The 16,732-nt window shown below is 42.9% G+C and overlaps 1 protein-coding gene and 1 long non-coding RNA gene across 2 annotated transcripts in view; both read left to right on the top strand.

Moving 5' to 3' along the window:
* The first annotated feature begins 641 nt into the window (after nt 1-641).
* Nucleotides 642-7,361, top strand: LOC125378204. Its single transcript, XR_007220096.1, has 3 exons — nt 642-704; nt 4,874-4,983; nt 7,294-7,361. It is a non-coding gene; the product is annotated as an uncharacterized LOC125378204 (long non-coding RNA).
* Nucleotides 7,362-7,727: 366 nt separating this feature from the next.
* Nucleotides 7,728-16,732, top strand: part of LOC124123864 — a 123,667-nt gene continuing 114,662 nt past the window's right edge. The window contains exons 1-7 of the mRNA XM_048393213.1: nt 7,728-7,843; nt 9,318-9,474; nt 11,585-11,775; nt 12,256-12,378; nt 12,704-12,816; nt 14,150-14,347; nt 16,023-16,137. Coding sequence (XP_048249170.1) covers nt 9,402-9,474; nt 11,585-11,775; nt 12,256-12,378; nt 12,704-12,816; nt 14,150-14,347; nt 16,023-16,137 — 813 coding nt within the window. The 5' untranslated portion in view covers nt 7,728-7,843; nt 9,318-9,401. The remainder of the gene's footprint in view (nt 7,844-9,317; nt 9,475-11,584; nt 11,776-12,255; nt 12,379-12,703; nt 12,817-14,149; nt 14,348-16,022; nt 16,138-16,732) is intronic.

Raw genomic sequence — 16,732 nt, 5'->3', positions numbered from 1 at the left:
TTGTACACCACGGATAGATGACACTAGCTAGTTATACACCACAGGTAGATCCCACTAGTTATACACCATGGGTAGATCACACCAGTTATACACCACGGGTAGATTACACTAGTTTTACACCACAGGTAGATAACACTAGTTTTGCACCACGGGTAAATAACACTATTTATAGAGGTAGATCACACTAGTTATGCACCACGGGTAAATAACACTAGTTATACACCACAGGTATATCACACTAGTTATACACCACAGGTAGATAACACTAGTTATGCACCACGGGTAGATCACACTAGTTATACACCACATGTAGATCACACTAGTTTTACACCACAGGTAGATAACACTAGTTTTGCACCACGGGTAAATAACACTAGTTATACACCACAGGTAAATAACACTAGTTATACACCACAGGTAGATCACATTAGTTATACACCACAGGTAGATAACACTAGTTATACACCACAGGTAGATAACACTAGTTATGCACCCCGGGTAGATCACACTAGTTATACACCACGGGTAGATCACAAACGATGCGCTAGTAATCGATGCGTGAACACTCGCTGACACAGAACGCTTTGGATGTTTTTACCGTTGCTAAGGGACAAGCGTTATGTTGCCACGGAAGTGGCAAGGCGGAAGTTGGTTTCGACAGTTGCATGGATGTCTGTGACAATCAACTAAATGTGCAGTTGAAGGTAACAGAGTTGCTATCGCTTATCCCAGTGTGTCATGGTACCACCAAGTGTCAATAATTATTGTTGTCAAACCACGCACAGTGACACCATCTACAATTAATGTAATGTCCGCTCCCTTCACTGTGGGCGCCTCGTTCGGTGGTATTCAATTTCAAAGACGTGTACAATGTGATTCGGCATAGTCTGAAGGGGGTGGGGAGAAGTAGGTAAAGGGTGTATGCAGGTGTAGGTTTATGTGTGTTTATTATTTTCGTATATCCCTCAACTGAGATTTCACGTGTTATGGTTACAATATTTACCGGTGTATGGTTTTAAATGAGCCCCATGGTAGAATAACCGTGTGTCCACACACCGACAGCAGACAGCTTTAGCACAAGTTGACTTTAAGTTTGTGTTCCATCAGTGCATGCAGGTGCATCTCGTGTGGCATTGTATCCTAGGTGTACATGACAGTCAAGAAGAACTGTGTCACATATTTGTATATCTTTCAATCAACACTAGCATGAGGTCATGAATGTGAGAAAAGCAAACAGTCTGCTTCATTAATCTTTGAAACTCACCAAGGTTTGCTGGATTCGAGGAATTTGCTTGGCTGTTGCCAAGATTCACATTTTAGAGCACACTCAATATGGGAAAATTTGCACATATCTCTCAGTAGCCAGATGAATATGAAGAAAACCATGCTGTTAGCATCATTATCAAATTAATTTCGCAACTGAAATTATGAACGGTTGTATGTAAGTAAGGGACAAAAGAGTAACTTATAACTAAAACAGGCCTCAAAGTTGCAACAAATTTGGTCGCCATGGTGATTGAACTTTCGACTTTGCGACAACTATTATTTAAGCAGTTGCCACTAGGCTACTTGGAAAAATTGACCCGGCGACCTGATGTCACTAACTGCTTAATACTACATTAATAATAACGTTTGGACTCAACTGAAATTTCATTATAAGAATCTTAACATCACCATGAGAATTGTGAGATAAAAGTTTAATAGATTATCTTGTGAATTATAAAGGGAACATAGCTAACAACAAAGCGTGTTACTCCAACGGTACATATAGACACCTACATATACCTGTATACACACCTGCACATACCTGTATACACACCTGCACCCACCTGTATTGACATCTATATAGACACCTGTGTAGACACTTTATAGACACCTGTGTAGACACTTTATAGACACCTGTATAGACACCTGCAAATACCTATATAGACACCTGTGTCGACACTTTATAGACAACTGCACACACCTGTATAGACACCTGCACACACCTGTATAGACACCTACACACACCTGTATTGACACCTGCACACATCTGTAAAGACACCTGTATAGTCACCTAAACACTCCTGTATAGACACCTTCACACACCTGTATAAACACCTGTAAAGACACCTGCACACACCTGTAGATCACTGCACACACCTGTATAGACACCTGCACATACCTTTAGACCACTGCACACACCTGTATAGACACCTGTATAGACACCTACACACACCTGTATTGACACCTGCACACATCTGTAAAGACACCTGTATAGTCACCTAAACACTCCTGTATAGACACCTTCACACACCTGTATAAACACCTGTAAAGACACCTGCACACACCTGTAGATCACTGCACACACCTGTATAGACACCTGCACATACCTTTAGACCACTGCACACACCTGTATAGACACCTGTAGACCATTGCACACACCTGCATAAACACCTTTATTATGCCTCAAAGTGAGATTGACCAATCAGAGAGCAGAACTACTGACCCCAGTACGTATACCGTCAGTAGAAATCCAAGATGGTTGTTACTGACTAACATGAGACAGTATACCGTCAGTAACAGACATTTTGAATTTTTAAAATTTACAGAAATTCGTTATTTGACACTGAACATTATGTGTTTTAATATCATTAATTGTGATGAGCAAAGACATTGTTTATTAAAGAAACCACGTTTGTGACTTTATTTATAAATAATATAGAGAAAACAAGCTTACAATGGAGGTCATTGAGTTGCAAATAGCAACGTCATTGAACATACTGTAGGATGACGTCACAAACAAGAAACGTGACGCCAATGACGTCGCATAGCAATAGAATAGATAGCAGCCCGTCTGCAACATGGTATCTCAGTAGGATAGCACTACAAAATAGTACAAGTAGCGACACACACATGCGTGCATGTCATTACATAAGTGCAACAATTTTGAAACAATTTTGAACGCACCATTAAACCCTATTTCATCTCACCCACTAGAAACAAATCTAACCTGTCTTGTTGTCTGCCTCTTGTCTTCCAGCAAGTAAATGTCTTTCAGTCTTACTAGTTCTCTCAAAGCATAACAAAGACACCTGTTTTCCAAGTTAGTATCTCTTGGTTTAGGATTGTTAATATGACTGATGTATATTCATTATTACCAAAGATTATTAATGATTCACATTAAATTCATCCACATGGTTACACATTTTTAAGCTTTGTTACACATTGTTACACCATAAGTTATAGCAGGATCACGAGAGGTACATAGAGTTTTATGCATCCTGCATGAGTGAGTGGTACAAAACCTAATGAGGGACGCATAAAACCCCATGTACCCTGAGTGATCTTGCGACAGCAAATCTATCTTACCGACATATTTTTACATGACATTGTAAATGAATTATAACAAATTCAAAATAGATAGAAAGCAGTGTTTGATTGAGCAGAGGTTAGCTTGTGCTATGTCATGTGACTTTCATGGACTCAGAAAAAGCGTGCAGCTTTTTGCTTTGAAGCGGGGAATATGGGATTTATTTTGTCTCTCAGAAATCTATGTGCAGCCTGACTTGCTCGTGGCGGGGTACAAGAAATTTATTCCCCCGTTGAGAAATTTATTTTCCCCCAAGGCGGGTTTCACAGTATTTTATCAAGATCACGTGGACCAATCAGATCTCATCATTCTGATATTGAGGTGTGATAATACAAGTTGTAGCAGTGTCACAACAGGTACATGTGGGTTTATGTGTTCCTCGATAGGTTTTATACCACTAGCCGGATATGTGTTCCTCATTAGGTTTTATACCACTAGCCGGATATGTGTTCCTCGATAGGTTTTATACCACTAGCCGGATATGTGTTCCTCGATAGGTTTTATACCACTAGCCAGATATGTGTTCCTCGTTAGGTTTTATACCACTAGCCGGATATGTGTTCCTCGTTAGGTTTTATACCACTAGCCGGATATGTGTTCCTCGATAGGTTTTATACCACTAGCCGGATATGTGTTCCTCGTTAGGTTTTATACCACTAGCCGGATATGTGTTCCTCGTTAGGTTTTATACCACTAGCCGGATATGTGTTCCTCGTTAGGTTTTATACCACTAGCCGGATATGTGTTCCTCGTTAGGTTTTATACCACTAGCCGGATATGTGTTCCTCGTTAGGTTTTATACCACTAGCCGGATATGTGTTCCTCGTTAGGTTTTATACCACTAGCCGGATATGTGTTCCTCGTTAGGTTTTATACCACTAGCCGGATATGTGTTCCTCGAGAGGTTTTATACCACTAGCCAGATATGTGTTCATTTTGTTTTATCTGCCATTGTACAACAATTAATTCAAAACTGATAAAAAACAGCTGTTCGATTGAGCTGTGGTTAACATGCAGCTTGTTTCCTTCATAGCGGTGTATAAGGGATTTTTTCTCCCACTCAGAAATTTATTTCCCTCCCAGGCGGGAGACATAGTATTTTATCTAGATCACATGAACCAATCAGATCTCATCATTATTGCAGTGATATAACTGGAATACTGTTTAAAGCAGCATTAAACCATACTCACTCACTCACTCATCATTCAAGTGTTTTGAAAACTGCAGGGTCACCAATATTTAGCCACAGTTCCCTAAATAGTTTGCCTACCATTGTGGTCCCTATGGTACTTCAACAGTATTAGGAAACAACATGGTTACACATCTAGAGTTAGATTTTAATGTTCTAATACACATCACAAGCCCCCTCCATATTGTATTTTATACGGAGACTGCTGCTGGACCCAGTATGTCTGTGTTGTCGCGTTAGCCTCATCAATAAGGAAAACCATGATTAGTATTTTATTTGTGATCAAGGTTTATGAACTCTAAACAATTAAACATTTCCATTTTCAACTACAGATCTACTCTATATATGCATCCCATGAAGGTTTTGTGAGGACCTCACCTGTTCACCATGCAGAAGGCAAAGAAGGCTGAACCAGAGAAAAAACAAGTCAATCTAAATACAGGTAAGTGATTCAAGGAGGTCAATCTAAATACAGGTAACTGATACAAGGAGGTCAGTCTAAATACAGGTAAGTGATTCAAGGAGGTCAGTCTAAATACAGGAGATACAATGAGGTCAGTCTGGCTATGTTGCAAGAAACCTGGATTTGACCAGTGAAACTGTTCCCAAAGATGTTCAACCCAACAACCCTATTGAAAACCCATTCATGGCCATTTATACTCATCTATGTTTAAACGACGTGAAATGTTGTATATGTATATGATAAAGTGGGACCTGACATATACATTTTGTATTTTACAGTACTTAATTAAAATAATCTTGATTTGGTTGTACTTTGGTTACAGATGTGTTACAGTGTCTCTGGCTGACCTTGTGTCTGTGTTACAGTGTCTCTGACTGACTTGTGTCTGTGTTACAGTGTCTCTGACTGACCTTGTGTCTGTTACAGTGTCTCTGACTGACCTTGTGTCTGTGTTACAGTGTCTCTGGCTGACCTTGTGTCTGTGTTACAGTGTCTCTGACTGACCTTGTGTCTGTGTTACAGTGTCTCTGATTGATCTTGTGTCCGTGTTACAGTGTCTCTGACTGACCTTGTGTCTGTGTTACAGTGTCTCTGACTGACCTTGTGTCTGATTACAGTGTCTCTGACTGACCTTGTGTCTGTTACAGTGTCTCTGACTGACCTTGTGTCTGTGTTAGTGTCTCTGGCTGACCTTGTGTCTGTGTAACAGTGTCTCTGACTGACCTTGTGTTTGTTACAGTGTCTCTGACTGACCTTGTGTCTGTGTTACAGTGTCTCTGACTGACCTTGTGTCTGTGTTACAGTGTCTCTGACTGACCTTGTGTCTGTTACAGTGTCTCTGACTGACCTTGTGTCTGTGTTACAGTGTCTCTGACTGACCTTGTGTCTGTTACAGTGTCTCTGACTGACCTTGTGTCTGTGTTACAGTGTCTCTGACTGACCTTGTGTCTGTGTTACAGTGTCTCTGACTGACCTTGTGTCTGTGTTACAGTGTCTCTGATTGACCTTGTGTCTGTGTTACAGTGTCTCTGACTGACCTTGTGTCTGTTACAGTGTCTCTGACTGACCTTGTCTGTGTTACAGTGTCTCTGACTGACCTTGTGTCTGTGTTACAGTGTCTCTGACTGACCTTGTGTCTGTTACAGTGTCTCTGACTGACCTTGTGTCTGTGTTACAGTGTCTCTGGCTGACCTTGTGTCTGTGTTACAGTGTCTCTGACTGACCTTGTGTCTGTTACAGTGTCTCTGACTGACCTTGTGTCTGTGTTACAGTGTCTCTGGCTGACCTTGTGTCTGTGTTACAGTGTCTCTGACTGACCTTGTGTCTGTGTTACAGTGTCTCTGATTGATCTTGTGTCTGTGTTACAGTGTCTCTGACTGACCTTGTGTCTGTTACAGTGTCTCTGACTGACCTTGTCTGTGTTACAGTGTCTCTGACTGACCTTGTGTCTGTGTTACAGTGTCTCTGACTGACCTTGTGTCTGTTACAGTGTCTCTGACTGACCTTGTGTCTGTGTTACAGTGTCTCTGGCTGACCTTGTGTCTGTGTTACAGTGTCTCTGACTGACCTTGTGTCTGTGTTACAGTGTCTCTGACTGACGTAGTGTCTGTGTTACAGTGTCTCTGACTGACCTTGTGTCTGTGTTACAGTGTCTCTGACTGACAGTGTATCTGTGTTACAGTGTCTCTGACTGACCTTGTGTCTGTGTTACAGTGTCTCTGACTGACCTTGTGTCTGTGTTACAGTGTCTCTGACTGACAGTGTATCTGTGTTACAGTGTCTCTGACTGACCTTGTGTCTGTGTTACAGTGTCTCTGACTGACGTAGTGTCTGTGTTACAGTGTCTCTGACTGACCTTGTGTCCGTGTTACAGTGTCTCTGACTGACCTTGTGTCTGTGTTACAGTGTCTCTGGCTGACCTTGTGTCTGTGTTACAGTGTCTCTGACTTACCTTGTGTCTGTGTTACAGTGTCTCTGATTGATCTTGTGTCTGTGTTACAGTGTCTCTGACTGACCTTGTGTCTGTGTTACAGTGTCTCTGACTGACGTAGTGTCTGTGTTACAGTGTCTCTGACTGACCTTGTGTCTGTGTTACAGTGTCTCTGACTGACCTTGTGTCTGTTTTACAGTGTCTCTGACTGACCTTGTGTCTGTGTTACAGTGTCTCTGACTGACCTTGTGTCTGTGTTACAGTGTCTCTGACTGACCTTGTGTCTGTGTTACAGTGTCTCTGACTGACCTTGTGTCTGTGTTACAGTGTCTCTGACTGACCTTGTGTCTGTGTTACAGTGTCTCTGACTGACCTTGTTGAGGAGGATGCTTGCTTCCTGGGAAGGATCCCCCTTCAGAAGTTTGTGGTAAGTATGTTTTAATGCAATTTATATTGATGTCCTGTGTAATGAGGTGAGTTTGTGGCTCTCTCCCCTGTCCTCTGAGTTGTCCTCTGTAGAAAGGTGAGTTTGTGACTATCTCCAATGTCCTCTGAGAAGTCCTCTGTAGCAAGGTGAGTTTGTGACTCTCTCCAATGTCCTGAGATGTCCTCTGCAAGTAGGTGAGTTTGTGACCCTCCAATGTCCTCTGAGATGTCCTCTGTAGTCTGAGTCTGCACCCCTACATGTATGTCGGTTTTTTTGCTATATCGGCTGCCCCGTCACCAAGAGCTGTGTATCCTGATTCTCCTAGGGAGGAGCATAAGTAATGGGCTACATTGTTTCAGGCCAATAGAGAGAAGAATCTCAAGCACCTGTCCACCATCGATCTCACTGGCTGCTTCAACGTCACCGATACTGGCATCGGTTGGCTCGCAGACATCGTTCGCCATGCGCCCAAGCTGTTTGTGGTATGTTGCTTTCAGTAACTAAAGGTGCTTAATTTGCAAAAAAATTATGAGTCAGCAGTACAAATCACATGAAAAATATGAATATCTCCTGTGTGTAGTTTGTATGAATACCTTCAGTGTGTAGTTTCTATGTATGGATACCTTCTGTGTGTAGTTTCTATGTATGAATACCTTCTGTTTGTGGTTTCTATGTATGAATACCTTCTGTGTGTAGCTTCTGTGTATGAATACCTTCAGTGTGTAGTTTCTATGTATGGATACCTTCTGTGTGTAGTTTCTATGTATGAATACCTTCTGTGTGTAGCTTCTGTGTATGAATACCTTCTGTGTGTAGTTTCTATGTATGAATACCTTCTGTGTGTGGTTTCTATGTATGAATACCTTCTGTGTGTAGCTTCTGTGTATGAATACCTTCAGTGTGTAGTTTCTATGTATGGATACCTTCTGTGTGTAGCTTCTGTGTATGAATACCTTCTGTGTGTAGTTTCTATGTATGAATACCTCCTGTGTGTAGCTTCTGTGTATGAATACCTTCTGTGTGTAGCTTCTATGTATGAATACCTTCTGTGTGTAGCTTCTATGTATGAATACCTTCTGTGTGTAGCTACTATGTATGAATACCTTCAGTGTGTAGCTTCTGTGTATGAATACCTTCTGTGTGTAGTTTCTATGTATGAATACCTTCTGTGTGTAGCTTCTATGTATGAATACCTTCTGTGTTTAGTTTCTATGTATGAATACCTTCTGCGTGTAGCTTCTATGTATGAATACCTTCTGTGTGTAGCTTCTATGTATGAATACCTTCTGTGTGTAGCTTCTATGTATGAATACCTTCTGTGTGTAGCTTCTGTGTATGAATACCTTCTGTGTGTAGCTTCTATGTATGAATACCTTCTGTGTGTAGCTTCTATGTATGAATACCTTCTGTGTTTAGTTTCTATGTATGAATACCTTCTGTGTGTAGCTTATATGTATGAATACCTTCTGCGTGTAGCTTCTATGTATGAATACCTTCTGTGTGTAGCTTCTATGTATGAATACCTCCTGTGTGTAGCTTCTGTGTATGAATGCTTTCTGTGTGCATCTTCTATGGATAAATACCTTCTGTGTAGTTTCTATGTATGAGTAAGACCCGTGAAGATCCGGGAAAGAATAGGCCTTCAGCATCCCATGCTAGCCATAAAATGCAACCATGCTTGTTGTAAGGGGTGACTAATGGGATCGGGTGGTCAGGCTCATTGACTTGGTTGATGCATGTCATCGTATCCCAATTGTGTGGATCGATTCTCATTATGTCAGTCACTGGATTGTCTGGTCCAGACTCGATTATTTACATCCCTTCGTCATATAGGGGGAATATTGCTGAGTGCAGCGTTAAACAACAAATAAACAAACAAACAAAAATGTATGAATGCCTCCTGTCCGTAGCTTCTTCTGTGTATACCTTCTGTGTTTGAATCCCATCTCTGTGTAGGTTCGCCTTGATGGCTGCACCAGACTGACTGATGCTGGCTATGCTGTCCTCTTCAACACGAAGCCCAACATCACCATATCAGTCATGGCAACATCTGTGGCGCACATCAACCGTGGTTCTGGCATGCGAGGATGCCCGCTGGTCACTGACCCCAACAGTAATGTGTTTGACAATTGTTACAGATTGATTGCACTTTGACATGGTTTTTTAAAAATTTCTTGCTCTCGTGAACTAAACAGCCAATCAAAATATTCTGAATGCAAAGTACATATAGATCTACATTCAAAATGACGGCCTTGTATGAGCTGGCCCTTGATGCTGCCACCTCATCCCACTTATGGGGTCAGGGGTGGCCGCGTCGTCTAAGGCACCGCGATTTGCTGTGCAGAGTTGCATCCCTTGGGCACGCCAGAAACCTATGATTGTGGGTTCGAATCCCAGTTTGCCCCGATTATGTTTCTAGGTTTGTCAGCACCATACCCGTGCTCGTGGGTTTCACCGAAGTGGTAAACGTCTGAGACCCGCATAACTTCGGGCTTTCCTTCCACATTAAGCTGACATGCCGTGATATAACTGGAATACATGTACTGTTAAAAGCAGCGTTAACCCCAACTCACTCACTCACTCACTCTTCCCACTTATGGTGACAATACTTCATACTTCTTTGTCTCACACATGTATAATGATATGTGTACGTACAAAATACAGAAATCATTACGAAATATGTTTTTTAACTAACTGTAAATTTTTACAATAAACAAGTTTCTGTTAGTTGGGCTCCATAATCAAAGTGATTCAAAGCTCTGTCACAGGGACAGGTGGGAAACGTTGTCCCAGTTTCCGTTTAGTGAGTCATGAGCACGTTCAAAAAGCATGAATAATTGAGGCTACAGGAGTAAATTGTAGTACGCTAAGCATAAGGGAGGTAAAACTACGCATGCACCGTTGGGTGTTTCAGTTTTGACAATATCTGCTCGGCTCCACTGATCTTGTTCATTATAAAATAATATTACAACAAAGTAACAATTAATTTGATAAGATAAATTCTGAAAAAATATCAATTAAATTGACCACTGTAGACATACCAAACATATTTTTACGCTGTTCCGTCCAGCCATTGTGTCACTGTCATAATTGTTTGTTCTGGACAATGCAGCATTTGTTGCTCACATATAAAGTGCCAACAAAAGAGTCTGATGCCATTCCGTTAAGTTAAGAAGTTAAACATTTATCATTTATACCGCTATGATTGTGTCAACTTTATACCTCTTGTTCCTTGAAAACAATGCTAGTTTTTTTTCCATGATTTTGTTTTCTATTTTCTATTACATAAGTATTGAAACTCAGAGGTGTCATGTTCTCATTCCTGATTCTGAAGGTACCACATGCAGATGTGAACTTGTTTCACCTTCTGGGTTTCATGTGCGCTTTATGTATGAGTTCCTATTGCAACGATTAGACACCATAGACCCAGTGCTCTAACCTATTTTAACCATGTCAAACATTTATAGCACCTAAAATACTTTAAAAACATTGTTTTGTTAAAGGTATTTTGAGAGATATTCAGGAACTCTATACTCAACTGTGAGAACACTGTGTGAGTTTGGCCTTCATGATGCATGTGAAATGTGTTTCCCGAGCCTTTTGCACATGCACCTAGCACTTTGCCGAATCAGGTTATGAAATGCATGTCCTTGGGCGAGTATATCATTCATTTTGGACCAACTTAAGCACATTTATCAATCACCTGACTTGCCAATGTTGAAAAGCCTATTTTGAGCAAACATGCCCCTTACCAAAATAATATAAATTTCTTTTCTATCTGTTTGTTTTGATGAACGAAAAGCTACCAAATCACAAGTACTTACAAATACTACATTGCATACTGTATAAAAACTGCATAAAACACATATTTTGCAGTTCATAAATGGATAAGCAATTGGTCTTGATGTGAGTAAGAATTTAGTTGCTAATTTCATACATTCTTTAGCCTTTGGTGAGGACATCACGAGTTCAAATCCCCCTGGCAACAAACGTTTTTCATGAAATTATATAGGGAAAAAAGGAAGTTTGACTTACAATTCAGTGAGTCAAAGCATGGTCAAAGACATTGAACCCATAGGTACTGGCATCAATAGGTAGGTATGCTACAAGATTTATTTGCAAAATGTTGATCCTCTGGATCAAAGTCAGCTTGTGTCATATGGTTATACACTGTGTCATGTCAAATGGTTATTGAATGTGTTTTATGATGGATTTTTTTCTAGACAGTAAAGAGCGTACCAAGCTGCCGTATGGTCAGACTGTGATTGTCCCGCACCCAAAGGTGGATGTCAGTCTGTCAGAGTATTTGTCCAAGAAGAAGGAAAGTAGTCGTAATGGACGCCCACTGTGTCACGTGAAGGACTGGAACATCAAAAACTGGAAGCTGGCTCTCACTGAGATGGAACATTCCAATGTGAGTTTGATAGGGGTGTATGGATGGTGTGACACTGAGATGGAACATTCCAATGTGAGTTTGATAGGGGTGTATGGATGGTGTGACACTGAGATGGAACATTCCTATGTGAGTTTGATAGGGGTGTATGGATGGTGTGACACTGAGATGGAACATTCCAATGTGAGTTTGATAGGGGTGTATGGATGGTGTGACACTGAGATGGAACATTCCAATGTGAGTTCGATAGGGGTGTATGGATGGTGTGACACTGAGATGGAACGTTCCAATGTGAGTTTGATAGGGGTGTAAGGATTGTGTGACACTGAGATGGAACATTCCAATGTGAGTTCAATAGGGGTGTATAGGTGGTGTGACACTGAGATGGAACATTCCAATGTGAGTTCGATAGGGATGTATGGATTGTGTGACACTGAGATGGAACATTCCAGGTATGTAAATAGATTGTGATGAACTAACCGGATGTTTCCTGTATTGCAGCCGCTGTTTGACATCCTGTTGCCTAGCAACCCGGCCCAAGTGCTGATCCCTGTCGATGCTGCATGTGATCCAAGTGATGCTCGGACCCACATCGCCGCCACCATCACCAGGGTGCTGGGCAAGGTGAGACTCACCACAGTTCACCACAGTTCACCACAGTTCACTATCTTATGCATCCATTTAGTCTCCACCATACAGTGTTTCTCATTCACCAAACTCACACACTCAATTAAGAAGGGTCTTCAATATTGTTTTTGCATTTATGGAAGTATTAACATAGAAACCTGTGCTTAATATTTCCCATTCAGTTGTCAGTCAATCAGGAAACAGTATTCCATTAATGGGGTTAGCCAAATGAAATGATGGAATAACTGGCAATGTATTTATGTACAAATGTAAGTTCCATACCAAGAAATCCTGAACCAGCTGACAATCTGTGGACTTTCAGGAAACCTGCAACCCCTTCCTGCAGCAGGACCAGATGCAGGTGATGAGCACCGAGCACTTCATGGACATCCACATCCTGCAGAGGTTGGACTTCACTCTGGATGGGAAGATCAAGTAAGTCACAGACAACACGTCATGGAGGGTCCATACAACACACGTCATACAGGGTCCATACAACACACGTCATGCAGGTCCATACAACACACATCATACAGGGTCCATACAACACACATCATACAGGGTCCATCCAACACACATCATACAGGGTTCATACAACACACATCATACAGGGTCCATCCAACACACATCATACAGGGTTCATACAACACACGTCATACAGGGTCCATACAACACACATCATACAGGGTTCATACAACACACATCATACAGGGTCCATACAACACACATCATACAGGGTTCATACAACACACATCATACAGGGTCCATACAACACACGTCATACAGGGTGCATACAACACACATCATACAGGGTCCATACAACACACATCATACAGGGTCCATACAACACACATCATACAGGGTCCATACAACACACATCATACAGGGTCCATCCAACACACATCATACAGGGTTCATACAACACACATCATACAGGGTCCATACAACACACATCATACAGGGTCCATACAACACACGTCATACAGGGTCCATACAACACACATCATACAGGGTTCATACAACACACATCATACAGGGTCCATACAACACACATCATACAGGGTTCATACAACACACATCATACAGGGTCCATACAACACACGTCATACAGGGTCCATACAACACACATCATACAGGGTCCATACAACACACATCATACAGGGTCCATACAACACACATCATACAGGGTCCATACAACACACATCATACAGGGTCCATACAACACACGCCATACAGGGTCCATACAACACACGTCATACAGGGTCCATACAACACACTTCATACAGGGTCCATACAACACACATCATACAGGGTCCATACAACACACATCATACAGGGTCCATACAACACACGTCATACAGGGTCCATACAACACACATCATACAGGGTCCATACAACACACTTCATACAGGGTCCATACAACACACATCATACAGGGTCCATACAACACACATCATACAGGGTCCATACAACACAAATCATGCTCAGTTCATGGTGGAGCTGTGACAAAACACATATATTAGATCAAGTTCATATCTTTGAAATAAGGTTGTGACACATTGTAACTTGACATTCCATCCTCAAGAGAATGAATAGTAGCGAAACTGAAATGTAACAAACACCTCTTGCTTTTCTGGCAAATAATAGTATTTCACAGTTGTTGCATGTCTAGCTTATTCACAAACCTGCCTAGTTTAACACAAATTCCTGTTTCAGGGGTTTCTGTGGAAAATGTTCAAGCTGTTGAGAGGGTTTACTGTAATTCCAGAAACATCTCCAAGTCCGATCGGGTCGTTGGTGTTTTTGTGTCAAGACAGCCTCTCAGTCGCAGCAACCGCTACTTTGAGGTGGAGGTCCTGTCTCAGAGCGGCGCTACAGGCTTGGTCATGGGCTGCATGTTTGATGTCCTCTTCTCTGCCAGATACCCAATGGACATGAACGAACAGAAAGGGGGAGCTGTAGAAGGGTAAGTGGGGTGGGAGGATATATGGTGGGTGGATAAATGGTTGGAGGAGAAATGGGGGTGGATAAATGGTTTGAGGAGGGATGGTGGGTGGAGAGATGGTGGGTGGAGAGATGGTGAGTGGAGAGATGGTGAGTGGAGAGATGGTTGGAGGAGAGATGGTTGGAGGAGAGATGGTTGGAGGAGAGATGGCTGGTGGAGAGATGGTTGGAGGAGAGATGGTGGGTGGAGAGATGGTGGGTGGAGAGATGGTTGGAGGAGAGATGGCTGGTGGAGAGATGGTGGGTGGAGAGATGGCTGGTGGAGTGATGGTGGGTGGAGAGATGGCTGGTGGAGAGATGGTTGGAGGAGTGATGGTGGGTGGAGAGATGGTGGGTGGAGAGATGGTGAGTGGAGAGATGGTGAGTGGAGAGATGGTGGGTGGAGAGATGGTTGGAGGAGAGATGGTTGGAGGAGAGATGGTGGGTGGAGAGATGGTGGGAGGAGAGATGGTGGGTGGAGAGATGGTTGGAGGAGAGATGGTTGGAGGAGAGATGGCTGGTGGAGAGATGGCTGGTGGAGTGATGGTGGGTGGAGAGATGGCTGGTGGAGAGATGGTGGGTGGAGAGATGGCTGGAGGAGAGATGGCTGGAGGAGAGATGGCTGGTGGAGAGATGGCTGGTGGAGTGATGGCTGGTGGAGTGATGGCTGGTGGAGAGATGGTGGGTGGAGAGATGGTTGGAGGAGAGATGGCTGGTGGAGAGATGGCTGGTGGAGAGATGGTGGGTGGAGAGATGGTGGGTGGAGAGATGGCTGGTGGAGAGATGGCTGGTGGAGTGATGGTGGGTGGAGAGATGGCTGGTGGAGAGATGGTGGGTGGAGAGATGGCTGGTGGAGAGATGGCTGGTGGAGTGATGGCTGGTGGAGTGATGGTGGGTGGAGAGATGGCTGGTGGAGAGATGGTGGGTGGAGAGATGGTTGGAGGAGAGATGGCTGGTGGAGAGATGGCTGGTGGAGTGATGGTGGGTGGAGAGATGGCTGGTGGAGAGATGGTGGGTGGAGAGATGGCTGGTGGAGAGATGGCTGGTGGAGTGATGGCTGGTGGAGTGATGGTGGGTGGAGAGATGGCTGGTGGAGAGATGGTGGGTGGAGAGATGGTGGGTGGAGAGATGGCTGGTGGAGAGATGGCTGGTGGAGTGATGGTGGGTGGAGAGATGGCTGGTGGAGAGATGGTGGGTGGAGAGATGGTGGGTGGAGAGATGGTGGGTAGAGAGATGGTGAGTGGAGAGATGGTGAGTGGAGAGATGGTTAGAGAAGAGATGGTGGGTGGAGTGATGGTGGATGGAGAGATGGGATATTCGTGGCCGGGACGTTGATAGGTGATGGGATATTGATAGGACATAGGACTTTGATAGGGGATGGGACGCTGATAGGGGATGGGATGCTGAAGGGGATGGGACGTTGATAGGGGATAGGACGCTGATAGGGAATGGGACGCTGATAGGGAATGGGACGTTGATAGGGGATGGGACGCTGATAGGGGATGGGATGCTGATAGGGAATGGGACGCTGATAGGGGATGGGATGCTGAAGGGGATGGGACGCTGATAGGGGATGGGACATGGATGTTTGGTCATATGGGTCGGATGGAGACATACATGGGATGGTTACAAGGAGATGTGGTTTTGATTTTTTCTAGGCTTGAGATTCACCCCGATGATGTGTTTGGTTTTGGAGTTGATGGAGAGTGGGAGTCCGAATACGTTCCGAGGGAAGGGGCTTGCAGTTTCTACCTCACAAAGAACGGAACACGGGTATGTATTGGAACCTGACACAATGTCTGTGAGTGGTAAAGTTTTGTCTGAATGAGATTCATGCAGGAGTGGAGCACTGATTGATCAACTGTTTCCTTGGAAACGTCTTGACTACAAGATATGTGGAATGCTCTGCCTACATTTTCAAAACGATCTTTAGAATAATGTAAAGCAGACAACCATTGGATATACAATCATTAGTTAGCCAACCATTAGTTAGCCAACCATTAGTTCGACAACCATTTGTTAGACAAACATTAGTTAGACAAACATTAGTAAGACAATCATTTGTTAGACAACAATTAGTTAGACAACCATTAGTTCGACAACCATTAGTTAGACAACCATTTGTTAGACAACCATTAGTTAGACAACCATTAGTTCGACAACCATTTGTTAGACAAACATTAGTTAGACAACCATTTGTTAGACAAACATTAGTTAGACAAACATTAGTAAGACAATCATTTGTTAGACAACCATTAGTTAGACAACCATTATTTAGACAAACATTAGTTAGACAACCATTATTTAGACAAACATTAGTTAGACAACCATTTGTTAGACAACCATTAGTTAGCCAACCATTAGTTAG

This window comes from Haliotis rufescens, unplaced genomic scaffold (assembly GCF_023055435.1).
Source record: "Haliotis rufescens isolate VD_foot unplaced genomic scaffold, xgHalRufe1.0.p SCAF_118, whole genome shotgun sequence".
In the NCBI taxonomy this organism is placed as follows: Eukaryota; Metazoa; Mollusca; class Gastropoda; order Lepetellida; family Haliotidae; genus Haliotis; species Haliotis rufescens.
Note: the sequence above shows the minus strand (reverse complement) of the source record. Positions and strands in the feature narration are given on the sequence as shown.